At 42.2% G+C, this 14,562-nt stretch overlaps 2 protein-coding genes and 1 long non-coding RNA gene across 15 annotated transcripts in view; 2 read left to right on the forward strand and 1 right to left on the reverse strand.

Annotated features, from left to right (window-relative positions):
- LSM3 (LSM3 homolog, U6 small nuclear RNA and mRNA degradation associated) overlaps window positions 1-14,562 on the forward strand; it is a 491,439-nt gene that overhangs the window by 152,217 nt on the left and 324,660 nt on the right. The gene's annotated exons all lie outside the window — the stretch shown is intronic.
- Window positions 1-14,562, reverse strand: part of GRIP2 (glutamate receptor interacting protein 2) — a 225,014-nt gene that overhangs the window by 49,019 nt on the left and 161,433 nt on the right. Inside the window, exon 1 of one of the 11 annotated variants that reach the window (XM_075183673.1) lies at window positions 2,559-2,860. The exons of the other annotated variants lie outside the window; for them this stretch is intronic. Coding sequence (XP_075039774.1) covers window positions 2,559-2,598 — 40 coding nt within the window. The 5' untranslated portion in view covers window positions 2,599-2,860. Of the gene's footprint in view, window positions 1-2,558; window positions 2,861-14,562 lie in introns of those variants that run through there. 11 annotated transcript variants of the gene reach the window in all.
- LOC142099800 (uncharacterized) overlaps window positions 1-14,562 on the forward strand; it is a 38,945-nt gene that overhangs the window by 11,285 nt on the left and 13,098 nt on the right. Inside the window, exons 4-5 of one of the 3 annotated variants that reach the window (XR_012678613.1) lie at window positions 6,275-6,484; window positions 7,665-9,931. The exons of 1 other annotated variant lie outside the window; for it this stretch is intronic. This is a non-coding gene — a long non-coding RNA (uncharacterized LOC142099800). Of the gene's footprint in view, window positions 1-6,274; window positions 6,485-7,664; window positions 9,932-14,562 lie in introns of those variants that run through there. One more of the 3 variants, XR_012678615.1, reaches the window with a different exon arrangement.

Genomic DNA, 14,562 nt, shown 5'->3' on the forward strand with positions numbered 1-14,562 from the left:
GACTGTTGGCGACCCCATAATAACTTATTTAGGGCATAGTGTATCTGAATACAATGATGGACCCATGCACAAACCCTGCATGCAGCTTACTATTAGAATTAATTAACTATTAAGATTTAATCTCCAAGTAGGAAATGAATAGAGAAATCAGGCAAATAATACAAAACATATTCAATAAGTTTCCATGAGGCTGTAATGAAAAGGACACAGCAAGAGGGGAGGTCTGGAATGCAGTCGGAGGGGTGGGGGGCTTCTGGTAAGGGATACTGTAAACACACACTGAGGATATGTGCAGAGTTTAGGTTAGGGTGGGTAAGATCATGCCCAGAACACATTTACACTGGCCAGGAATGCTCATACATTAAATGGCTCAACAATGTGATATTCTCTCTGTAGTTATATAGACGTCCTCTGCTAGTGGGAGGATCGCTGTGTGTTATACACTCCTCCATCCCCAACACTGCCATGTTTACACAAGAAATTCTCTATTTTTCTGCTATTTCCAGCTCTTTCTATAGTGAATAAGAATATACGTCAACATTTTGTTTTTGGAGGGGGAAGGGGGGGGGGATAAGAAAGTAAAAAATTGACAATGTGAACTTGGAAAAAAATCTTAAGGATTAGCCAGGCATTGTGGATAACATCCAACTTCACCGGTTAGTAATATAGTTCCTGGTGCAGGACACCCACCTTAACAATGTCAACAAAGTATATTGTAGTTAGCCACTAAAAAAAATAGGGAATTTTGCACTGATCATGTTAAAAAAAAAAAAAAAAGGATTTTACATATAGGTTAGATCATAAACAGTGTCAACCTGTGCTCCTATGTTCTGTACAATCCACTACATACATATCACTACATGCACACACACACATATATACATACACACACATATATACAGCACATTTTAGGTAGACATACCTCCCCCACCCTCAAACATGACGTGCCCACTGGCTGTGTCCGTAATACATCTCTTCCATTTTAAAAACAATGAGACACCAACATAAAAATATAATGGGTGTTTTCCCAAATAACTATTTATAGTAAGTTAATAACTGTAGCCTGCAAAAATCTCTGACTCAGCGCAAACATACGTAATATACAATTTAGATAATGTGTTCCTTTAATTTATATGCTCTATACAAAAAAAAAAAATCTATTGCATACAGAACAAGAATTGGTCCAGAAGAATTGAGCATAACTGCAAAATAAGTACAAGTTGCAAGAATGACAGCCAGCGTACAGACCTGCCCATATATCCAGAATTGGTAGAGAGGTACAGTATATTTATCATATGGAACAGAAGTGGTACTGTGCAACTGGCCGCAAAGAGAGTAAGAGAGACACAGACTTTTGCACTTAGCACACAGAACAAGGGAAGTGGTACTGTGTAATGGACCATGCATACGTAACAAACGCAGATACTAAGAATTACATCTAGCATACTGAACAAGGGAAGTGTCACTGTGCAACTGATCATAGAGCAGAACAGATACTAAGAATATAGACATTAAATAGTTTTAACTTCTCTGTCGCATCATAATGTGACTCCAACATCTTCATGAATTGCTTCTGAAGTGTAAGCGATGCAGCATTGTATCTCACAGTCACTCTCCCAAAATACCAGCTGTAAAAGGAATATTAAACCTCTCCAGAACATTATAGGACTTTTAAAACTGGCCACACAATACAATATCTAGAAAAATGTAATTTTAAATAATTGCACTGTATATCAGATCATCATAAATGTTACTGTGTGTCAAGATCTGCAGCAACATGTCTAAACTTTATTACACAGCTTTCTATAAAATTATTATAATGTCACAATATAATAACATAAGAACTACTGCAGTCCCCCATAAAATAGTACAACAGCAAATGAGATCTAATCGGACAATGTGGAATGATTCTCTTACAGAACCTTTATTTTGTTTTAAAGTGATAATTTGTAGATTAATAAGAAATTAATGGTTCTAGAGATCTGCAGGACATTCTCCTGTTCTAATGACCCATTGCTACACACCAACACTGAGAATCTCATATGTCTATGTTCTATGCATAACACCAGTGCAAGTTTTAAGGAAACTCTGTTCTGCCAATAATTTCACACGCAGACCAACTGCTCGTCTGCTGCAAAATGAGATCAGAATTACTTGCAAAGCCAGCGGCTAATATCACAAACAAAACCAGGTATAACTGCAGAATAAAGAGCTCATTACACATTAACACTGAAAAGCTTTAGGATTCGGAGACAGATGCAAGTAGACATCAGCTACTTTATTAACAGTTAAACTACTGTGGTACTACAATCACCAGCATGCCCTGAGAGCCAAATGCTGCATGCAAGCCATTGCTTAAAAAAAATGTAAAACCGTTTAAGCAGAGCTAGGCAACCTGTAACCCTCCAGCTGTTGTAGAACTACAGGTCCCAGCATGTGATGTCAGACAGAGTTATAGACTTTGTGTTATAGGAAAACGCATATATATCTGTACAAGTATTCTATGCAGAGATTAAACACCGTCCCTGATGTATAAGAGAAAGAGAGGGTGCACTCACCAAAGTCGGAGTGCAGATCCTTCCTGAGACCACAGAGCATGTCTACCGAAGAGCTGCACAGACACACTGACAGGCTCTGCCTCCTGCTCTGCACTCTCACACACACTGACAGGCTCTGCCTCCTGCTCTGCACTCTCACACACACACACTGACAGGCTCTGCCTCCTGCTCTGCACTCTCACACACACTGACAGGCTCTGCCTCCTGCTCTGCACTCACACACACTGACAGGCTCTGCCTCCTGCTCTGCACTCACACACACTGACAGGCTCTGCCTCCTGCTCTGCACTCACACACACTGACAGGCTCTGCCTCCTGCTCTGCACTCACACACACTGACAGGCTCTGCCTCCTGCTCTGCACTCACACACACACTGACAGGCTCTGCCTCTTGCTCTGCACTCATACACACTGAGAGGCTCTGCCTCCTGCTCTGCACTCACACACACACTGATAGGCTCTGCCTCCTGCTCTGCACTCACACACACACTGATAGGCTCTGCCTCCTGCTCTGCACTCACACACACACTGATAGGCTCTGCCTCCTGCTCTGCACTCACACACACACTGATAGGCTCTGCCTCCTGCTCTGCACTCACACACACACTGATAGGCTCTGCCTCCTGCTCTGCACTCACACACACACTGAGAGGCTCTGCACTCACAGACACTGACAGGCTCTGCCTCCTGCTCTGCACTCACACACACACTGATAGGCTCTGCCTCCTGCTCTGCACTCACACACACACTGAGAGGCTCTGCCTCCTGCTCTGCACTCACACACACACTGAGAGGCTCTGCACTCACAGACACTGACAGGCTCTGTCTCCTGCTCTGAAATCACACACACTGACAGGCTCTGCACTCATACACACTGACAGGCTCTGCCTCCTGCTCTGCACTCATTGGCTCGTCCACAGAACACACACAGACTGATCCCTGCACTGATTGGATGCTACAAAGTAACTGAAGTGTTTTAGACCATGAATAAAAACATCAGGGTCTCTTATATGCCCTAAATACCCTGGTCCATGGGGACTGGCAGGAGCTGGAGCACACAGGGGTGGATGATACATTGCAGCAATCAGTGAAAGCTGTATAAAGAAGTGATACAATGTTAGATCAGACTCTGCACAGATTTGGGGGTCCTGTGTCAATGCAGAAGGAGGATTATAGTGTTTCTATAGGGACAGTGGGGTCTGTGTGTGTGTGTGTCACACAGGATTGCAGCAGCTGTTGTGTTACATACATGTTTGGATAGATGAGAGCTGGTAACAGTTGTCTGATGTAACTGAACTCTGAGGAAGGAGAGAGACTCTTATCCAATATTATCTCCTCCATTAGTCTGTGCTGTATTTATGAACTCTACACAAACACCAAAATAGGTTTTACTGACAATTTTGTAAACTTTATGACATATTTAATACACAACAAATGTTTACAAAATAAATGTTCTATGTAGTTTAGCAGCGGTAGGAAGTTACATTCAGAGTCGTATCATCTAGGCTGGATAACTCATTCATGGGAGAGGGTCCCAAACCAGTATCCTGCCTATGGCCCCATGGGGTCTGGTTATATTTATTGATGGGAAATACTTTGTAAACTAAACGCATAGCTGCCACTGCTTCTGCATTGCCACCGGCGCCCTCCACCTGGGGTGCCCTCCACCTGCAGGGCCACAGGCCCTCTCCACCTGGGGCGCCCTCCACCTGCAGGGCCACCGGCCCTCTCCACCTGGGGCGCCCTCCACCTGCAGGGCCACCGGCCCTCTCCACCTGCAGGGCCACCGGCCCTCTCCACCTGCAGGGCGCCCTCCACCTGCAGGGCCACAGGTCCTCTCCACCTGGGGCGCCCTCCACCTGCAGGGCCACAGGCCCTCTCCACCTGGGGCGCCCTCCACCTGCAGGGCCACCGGCCCTCTCCACCTGCAGGGCCACCGGCCCTCTCCACCTGCAGGGCGCCCTCCACCTGCAGGGCCACAGGTCCTCTCCACCTGGGGCGCCCTCCACCTGCAGGGCCACAGGCCCTCTCCACCTGGAGGGCCCTCCACCTGCAGTGCCACAGGCGCTCCACCTGGGGCGCCCTCCACCTGCAGGGCCACAGGACCTCTCCACCTGGGGCGCCCTCCACCTGCTCCACCTCCACAGCTACAGGTCAGGTGTAAGTGCTCATTGATAGTGATGATGATCACATATGCATGCTAGAACATGTGTTTGTTCTGTTCGCCTTAATGAATCGGGCCCTTAATGTTCAACTGTTTGATTAAGATCTTTGTTTGCGTCCCTTGAAATAAAAGTACGATTGCAAAAAATAATGCTGATTGAGGAGTTGTTTGAGTGTGTTACCTAGCGTTGTCCATCTTTGTGGCCCCAGCTTGGCCAGTTAGGAAAGTTATGATGGCTTAAAGGAGGCAGCACTAGGGGAAATAAGATACCCCAGGTAGAGAGCAGAGGATGTGCCGATCATTCTCCCAGATCACATCATAATTTGTCCTGAGAACTTTCTTTACGCCGTTGTGGACAAATATGACCTTCTATATTTAAGAAAGTATATAAATTACTTAGACCTGACTTGTGGCCTCCAACTGAGTGTATAAAGAGATTATAAAGCACAGGCGGTCTGCTGCTTTTCCAGCTGTTGTGGAACTACAAGTACCAGCTGAGACTTAGTTCCACAACATTTAGAGAGCAACAGGTTGCTTAAACATGCCAAGGACTGCTGACACTTGTGGTTCTACAAACATCTAAGCCTGCTATAAACTACTTTGGTTTCACACAAATATTAACGTGTTTACTCGATTACAAACACTTCAATATTTTTGAAAATATAAAGTAAAATGCATCAGACTATTGACAGTAACGTCCAAAAAATAAAGGAGAAAGAAAGAATAGAAGGTATTTTATGCTTTCTTTAGGCTCGTCCAATTCTGTATACAATATTCTATACCCTCATTTTCCTGCCCTTCCGCCTGTTCTCATGGTTACAAGTAAAATTGGGCATAATTTCATTAACGCTACAATAAACATAATTGCCTTTATACAATATATGCAATGTAGTTTTACGTATTTCTGTCCTACTGAAATAGCACACATTACAAAACTAGTCAATTGTCCTGTCTGAGAAGAATAAACAAGTACTATAAAAAGGATATTTATTTTTTCTTTAGAAAGCACAGCAAAAACACTTTATAAAAAAAAAAGGTATAAGAGAAAATCAAACATTTATACTATCTAAAGATTGTTTAATAAAACAAATTGCAGTTGTTCCATCCAATGCATTTATAAAGCAACAATCCCACATTAATTTTCTTTTTCTTTAAGTACCTTCCAAGCAGGAATCTAATAGACAATTTACTTAGCTGTCCTTCTACAAATCATTATCTCCTTTTCAAAATCCCTCTGTAGGTTACAAAAATATGTCTACCAGAAACATACATAGGCTCACAGCACATCATATGCGATAGCAGAGGGAAGATATCACAGTGCAGAGCTCAGAGGGGCGTCACTACATCATGCGACTGTGGTTGCCATGGTAGTCACACGGCACAGAGCAGAATTATAAAACATTAATAGCAGCCTGAAGAAACAAACCAAGGGCAAATGAAATACCAACGTTGTTCTTATAGCCTCCTGCAGTGATTTTTGTTACAAACACACATCTCATTGTTTTATAGGATTGCTGCTTCTAGATCATTTCTCCACCTTTATATATTATAGCAACCCAACGCGAAGGGCGAGACGAGGTTACTCAGATGCCTTACAGATGTTTGTGTTGCAACTGAGGCCTAAAACTGTAAACTGGTGAAGGGCCCATCTTGGCCAGGGGCCTATTCGCATCGAGTGAATGTACACCATTACTACTAGAGCTACAATGTTCCATTGTGAAGTCTAAACACAGAGTGCAGAGACAAATCTCAAAGTATTTGGGTAAGAGACACTGCGCTATTGTTGGTACATTTGTACTGTGTCGGGCCTATAAGAAACCTGCGCCTGGTCACATATTATTACATTACTGTTACATATTATTAGTATATATTGCATTGTATGTTAGTACCCCGTACTGTGGGCCTAGTCACATATATGCAGTCACTAATTGCGTCTAGCTTAGTAATCCTGCGGTGTTATTGTGCAATATTGTACATTATAATTATACCTCATTAACCCTCTTACCGTTTACCTACCTTCTCTGCCCTACTAAGATGAATAAATGCCCAATACAGCACTTGTATTTTTACACGGTTTTCCTGGATCCATCTCCTCGAGAGACCATACAAAGCGGACGCGAGAAGACGCCCCGTAGACACAGCGGCAGTTTCCGTATCACACCTCTGGGGATTATCAGGCCACACCAATATGAAGGATGTGATAATGATCCTGGTGGGATATTACTACCTGAACTTGTACAGCTTTGCCCTATTTACCATGATATACTGTTAAGTTTTGGGGGTAAATTTTTCAAGCTGCGGGTTTGAAAGAGTGGAGCTGTTGCCTATAGCAATCAGATTATAGTTAACATGTATTTAGTACATTCTACACAATGACAGCTATAATCTGATCGGTTGCTATAGGCAACATCTCCACTTTTTCAAACCCGCAGTTTGCTAATTTTAGCACTTGAAGTTCCATAACACCAACTTTACAAACTGCTCATCCCTTAGTTTGCAGGTGAAATAGAGGATACCAGACATTGTAGCTGCACGAACGCTTTCCCCATTTCCCAAGTGAAAGTTAATTAACACAATAGGTGTTAAGCTGGGTACATATCTCTGCAATTAGCATGCACATCACACGGTAAACAACAGTTTGGTCAGATATCGCATTAGTATGGATGCTCCCACGATCATGTTTCATCGTACCAAAACACATGGCATCTGTTGATTTAGTTTTCTAAACATAACATCAACGATGGAACGATGTCGGGCAAATGTGGCAGTGTGTACGCACTCACAGCCAGCTGCGTAGGCAGATATCTGTACAGTGTACAGAGTCACGATCTTTTCAACAGATGGTTATGAGAGATGAAGATCACAGTCACACCCATATCTGATAGCAACAGCCAGAGTTCACTTGGAGAATTATATAATATTACTTTCCTTTATTTGCATAGAACACATTACTCTGAATGCAGACGGTAACACGGATTTCTGCTGCTTACACCCTTACATACAGAAAACAAAACCAATACGGGATCCATTATGCAGCAGTGCTATGAAAAGACCTTGCACGGCAAAGCATCCGGCCACCTACGCATCTATGGCCAGATTGGAATCGCCAACCGGCATGATTGACATGCCTAGCTGGCTTGTGACTAAATAGCTTCGTCTATCTGCCTTCCTGGTTGCTCCTAACAGATAAAGGACATGGAGAAAAGAGGTATTATTAAATGCAGGGAGAGCAAAACTCCACAAAGGTAGGGGAAATTACTCTGCTCTGATAATTAATTCCATTGTGGCCACAGAGCTACAACACGTCTGTTATCCAACATAAATTGGGAGTTAATATAAGTTTTTTGACCAAATTTGGTTTTAAAACATATCTAGCTAATGAAATTACAATCCTGTCCTTCTAAACATGCGATTTGCTGAAACATGTTTTATTCAACAAGAACAAACATACATGATGAACCAGTGTCTGAGAGGCTTTGTTCAAAATTGATTGCCAACGAAACACACCACCGCTTCTCAAACTTTGTCCACTGGGTGGCACTGTTGTATTGCTGTCTATGGATAAGAAGCTGCTATAGCCACCTAGACGTTGGTTGAGGATTTCTTGTAAGGATATTTAGAATGAGGACACGGAGAGCACAAGTCAAGCTGCTGCCAGTCACTCTGAATGACAACCCTTTGCCTGGGGTGGAAGTGCTCACAACCTCAAGTTACCTACTTGTGCATTAGAAGAGTCAATTAATCAGTGCAGCATTGATTCATTCGCCTGCTGTTCTCTGCAGTCTCTTTCTCTGGGACTCAGTAATTTGCTGGAAATTAGGTTTTAGATTAGAGGCTGGAAATATTTCTACCATTCAATGAATGAAGTCACCTATTGGTTTGGTGCAGATTTGGGAACAGAAAAGTGGTGGCTTACAAGGCATTAAACCACCAAGCACTGATATGACTCCCAGTATTAGAGTACCAATGTTGTTAAATGATTATTCAGTGCATTATCTTTCCATGTCCAACAGTGTCTTATTAGCTCTTGTAATCGTAACACCGGCGGCAGCCAGGTTCCCTCACTATGCAAAGAGCGACTCAGACAATTAACGTTCATACATCAGGGTGTTTAAAAGTCAGTGACATTTCAAGCAGGCTTGTACTCTAGACGTAAAATCGATGCCGGAAAAGTCACATTTTAAAAGGATGTAGTTTGACATTGCCCAGCATGCACAGCGAACGCGGGGACAGAGAGAAACAGAGAGGAGAATAACAGTTCATTAACCATTACCAGTGTTATATAAGAATATAAAATGTGCTTCTTGTATATGGCACAGTGGCAAGTATTGCATCACAGCACTGGGGTCATGAGTTTGATTCCGACCAGGAACCTATCTGTGTGGAGTTTGTATGTTCTCCCTGTGTTTGTGTGGGTTTAATCAGGGTGCTCAAATAGTCCAAATACATACTTTGTGAGGATTTTTTTTTATTAGATAAGTTGATGGGAGATAGAAGTATACAGAAGTCTAAAAGTTAAATGGAGAAATAATTCATGCAAGCTGAATAATCAGATAACTATGGAATCAATCTATGACACAGAAAACGGAATTAGTGGGTCATCTATTCTATCCCAATTTTATTTGGCATTTTATTAGAATAAAAAAGTGTATTGTGATTGGATTATACACAATGGTTAGAGAATCCACTGCTCTATAAAAAGCTCAGCTATCTGAAAACTGCTCACTTTGTTAATTAGTACAGTAAAGAGTGACCAGTGCATTGTCCTCTCTGAATTCCACTATTTAACACTAATGAGTGACTGAGTTACAAGTGGGCGGGGCCAACTGCTGGAGTGCACAGGAGCCGAAACTGATCAGGGAGAAGTTATTGCCCTTGGAGTTATGGGGGAATTATTTAGAGGAAAAATATGGGTTAGAAACCATGATTTTACCATCCCAAAAGGGGCTTATTTATCCTTATTTGCCTCGACAAGGTGAAAAATGTCATTCTATGATCGCCATTTACTGCGACCCCCCATAAATTATATATATATATTTAAAAATACATCTATCACCAGAGTAACTGGTAAGACAATCACATGTAATGGAAATTACAGTTGAGATTTTATTTATTGCTGCAAAAGGAAACGTCTATTTCCGCAGCTTGATAAACAGTATATTGTGCCACCTTGCCGAATTTCGTTAAGTTCTCCTAGACTCCCGCAAGAGAAGGCCATCCATCTGGACCCTGGCCGACCGTGGCGGGTTTGTAATGATGTGATTTACTGTGAATCACGTCATTGACCCCGCGCCCCCCCCCCCCCCCCCCCCCGGCTTGATGATGGCTGGTGCTTCTCTATCTTACATCACCCTATAATTCAAGATCTCGTTTGATCGCCAGATTGATTCATAAGTAACAGAATAGCTCTGTACAGATTGAATAAATATATATATATATATAACTACATCTATCTGATCTATATTTCTATATCTCATCTACATTTATATATCTATAACTCATCTACATCATTCTAAATATGTACTTTTATGTGGCACGTTCTTAGAATACAATTAACAATTCAGTCAATGTTTTCCATTTACCATTGATTCATTACTGATACGTTACATTTTTAAACCAAAATAAATATTTTTTTAAAATATACCCCTAAAATGACATAGAACCGATCGGTACAATTTCAATTAGTAAATGCATCCATTTTAAAGTATTTTATTTGTGACGACAAGATGCCGCTCATTAGGAGATACGCATGAGATAATGTTGCGATTGTGGTGTAGACATCAATACAATCCATTAGATTTTTAAATACAGAGCAAAAGTGCTATTTAAGACTGAATAATGCAAACTCTAGAGCTGGTAGTACCCTTTGTCACCAGCAGGGGGAGAACTACAGTTTCTAAGATTTGATTTGGGATAAGCAATATTTCTACATTATTATATATTTTTTATTTATTTATAAGGCGCCACAGATTCCGTAGAGCTGGATACAGAAGCAAGTCACAAATAGATGAGGTAATACACATAAGTAGCACAGATGAGTGTGAGTAAGGCTATGGGGACTCACACTGAGTGCAGCAAAAGACGTGACAGGACGTACTATGGAATCAGGCAGTGGACAGACGTGGGACAAAAGGCAGAGAGGACACTGCCCGCAAGAGCTTACATTCTAGAGGATTGAAAATACAAACAAATATGCGCACACAGGTCTGGGGCAAAAGACACCTGAAAATATATCAATTCATGTGGTTAAGATTGGTTCACGTGCTTTCCCATAAAATAACTGCTATTCAGAGAGAAAAATTAATTAATAAAAACAAATCTCTGAAAAGCTTGTGAATCATAAAACAATTAAAAAAATTAATTCTTGGGAGCGGAGATAAACAAGGTTTGCATGGAAACTTAATGGTGGATAACAGTTTAATAAAACACCATTAAAGTCCTATTTGTTTTGTCAGGATCTATGCTTTACTCGGTTTTAAAGCATTTAGCTCAGATCTCAAATGTGTGCGATATTCATCAAAAATTGTGATCAGCAACGGATGTAGATCAGTATATGGCGAGAATATATTGTTTCACTTGTATGACTATCATCATCATCAGCTATTTATACAGCGCCACTAAATCCGCAGCGCTGTACAGAGAACTCACTCGCATCAGTCCCTGCCCCATTGGAGCTTACAGTCTAAATCACCTAATAAACACTGACAGACAGACAGACGGAGAGAGAGAGACTAAGGTCAATTTGATAGCAGTCAATTACCCTACCAGTATGTTTTTGGAGTGTGGGAGGAAACCAGAGCACCCGGAGGAAACCCACGCAAACATGGGGAGAACATACAAACTCCACACAGATAAGGCCATGGTCGGGAATTGAACTCATGACCCCAGTGCTGTGATGTAGAAGTGCTAACCACTGAGCCACCGTACTGCCCCAACTAGACATAATACATACATATTCCTAAAATGTAAACAAATGAAATCTTCAGAAGGTTTTAGATTAGTACTACCCCATGCAGCAACAATATCCCAGACACCCATAATTAGAGAATATTTAATTTATGCATACTGGGTGCAAATTACAATTTTAGCTTTTAAACTCCCCTACCACACTCATCATTATCATCATCAGCTATTTATATAGCACCACTAATTCCGCAAAGCTGTACAGGGAACTCACTCACATCAGTCCCTGCCCCATTGGAGCTTACAGTCTAAATTCTCTAACACACACACACACAGACAGACCGAGAGACTAGGGTCAATTTGATAGCAGCCAATTAACCTACTAGTATGTTTTTGGCATGTGGGAGGAAACCCACGCAAGCACGGGGATACAAACTCCATACAGATCAGGCCATGACCCTAGTACTGTGAGGCAGAAGTGCTAACCACTGAGCCACATGCTGTCCCATACTCACAATGGCACAGTGACACAGGTATTCTGTACAAAGTAATGTTGGTGTTTTATTACAACATATCGTGCCAGGCAGACATGGGTCTAGTAGTCCTTGTGTGGTCCCAAAAACAAAAGGCATAACTCCCAACACTGAGATATTCTGGGGCAAATAAGACCCCTCTCCACTTTTGGTCATGCCCATTTTCACATAAACTCTGCCCCCTTTCAAAGTCCGAAAACATCGGGACAATTAGGTGTGCCAAGGGTGTGGGGGGAGCGAGTAGATGGGCCATCTGAAATACTGGCTTCTGATTGGTTCACAACTCCCCTTTAATGCTATTTAAAGCTGGTGGACAAGATTGGTTCGTCGCTAAAAAGGCACCCCTTGAAATGTTTATGCTGATACCTGGGGCACAGCACCCCAGCAGAACGCAGGCCGTCTACGCAGCCTTTGAAGAATTTTTATATCAAGAGTTTCCCATTTTTTTCTTCCAGCAGATTTCACGCAGCTTTCTGCAAAGCAGAGAAAACAATATATTCTATTTGTTTTCCCCCTAGAGAACGGAAGGCCGCATACTGAGAGAAATAACTTGGTCCCCAGGAGACTGAGTTTCTTTTGTGTAAGGAAATTATGAGAGGTTGCTGTAAAGAGGAAAATTGACTCTGAGCGACGAGGGAACTCTTGGAGCCTGAGAAGCCGTCTATTATCTCAAGAGCAAAGCGTTGCAAGGAACAGATCTCCGCACATGTTAGTCTTGGGACTAAACTGGAAGACACAAGATTGCGTATATAAAAACTCCATTTCAGGCGTTTTATCTATACGGACAACACACTTCAGTATCTCTAGAGGTGGCCACGATGTCGTCACTCCGAATGGACAGCAAAGAAAACTCTGTAATAATGGAAATCTTCAGTTCTGTTTGGAAATTGAATAAAAAACTGTGATCTATAGATATGAATAGAGGTAAGAAGTCTGGAGTCGCAGTTAAGAGGTGCACCCTGCAGGGACAAGAGGAACCTCACGTCGACAAGGGCTTTGGGTCTGAAAGACTTTTGGGGTGGCGATTCATACACGACGACATACCACACTTGGAATGCGTCACTAGGAATGTATGACCAGGTGTTACATGCTTTTTGGATAACTTTAGAGCAATGCCATCTTTCAGATGACCATACACATTAAGGTTCAGTCTTCAATTCGGTCTTTCGGTTCGAGCTGAACAGTTAGGTCTTCATCCAATTTTGGCCATTCACGGGTGTCCAACTGGGACAGCTCAAACCATTTCACAGTTCAGCCAAATTTACGGATGCCAATATCAGAGCACAGGTAGCAATATAGCTTCCAATCATAGGTAACAATACCTCCCAATCTGGCTGGGTTGTAATTCAAATGGCCGAATAATATCATAAATCACATTAGAAGTGAAACAGATCCTGATCTCTCCAAATAAGGTGAACATATTTGGGACTACTTGCCAATGCTATGTTTTATTGATGTTTAATGATTTGGAGCGAATGGTACGGTCAGTAATTCCTGACTATTGGTAGCTACATCCGAGTCTGCTCGGTTTAAAGAGCTGCATCTTGATGCAATTATTTTAGGGTCTTTCTATACATACGGTGGCTCAGTGGTTAGCACTTCTGCCTTACAGCACTGGGGTCATGAGTTCAATTCCCGACCATGGCCTTATCTGTGAGGAGTTTGTATGTTCTCCCTGTGTTTGCGTGGGTTTCCTCCGGGTGCTCCAGTTTCCTCTCACACACCAAAAACATACTAGTAGGTTAATTGGCTTCTATCAATCAATTGACCCTAGTCTGTGTGTGTCTCTCTCTCTGTCTGTCTGTATGTTAGGGAATTTAGACTGTAAGCCCCAATGGGGCAAGGACTGATGTGAGCGAGTTCTCTGTACAGCGCTGCAGAATTTTGTGGCGCTATATAAATAAATGATAATAATAATAATAATAATAATAATAATAATACCTAGAGGGCTCTTTATGATACCTACCACCAGGTCATCATATTAAAGGATGGTTCCTGGAAAGCAAGTGACTAGGGGACAGAGGAGTGGGCATACCCTGGCACAGGGTACTTACTCAGACTCCATGCTATGCAGGGGGGAGGGTTACTGCTGGAGGTGCGCTAGACTATGCAGCTTGTATATGCACACCAGGATGAAGAAGCATGCTGGAAGAGGGTGGGGGGAGCGTGCAGCATCATTTTTTTTAGAAGCCGCTCACTTAATACATCGAACGTTTAGAAAAATAAAAAAAGACAGTTTAATAACAGGCCTGTCACATTAATCAGAAAGGATTTCTTAATTACACATGCACAAATCTGACATGTTCTCATCATGAGCTGCGGAGGCATAATGGAAGAGAACAATAAGACAAGCAGAAATTAAGCCATTCTGATCAACTCCATTCAAAACACACCCGGCATCTGA

This window comes from Mixophyes fleayi, chromosome 8 (assembly GCF_038048845.1).
Source record: "Mixophyes fleayi isolate aMixFle1 chromosome 8, aMixFle1.hap1, whole genome shotgun sequence".
NCBI lineage: Eukaryota > Metazoa > Chordata > Amphibia > Anura > Limnodynastidae > Mixophyes > Mixophyes fleayi.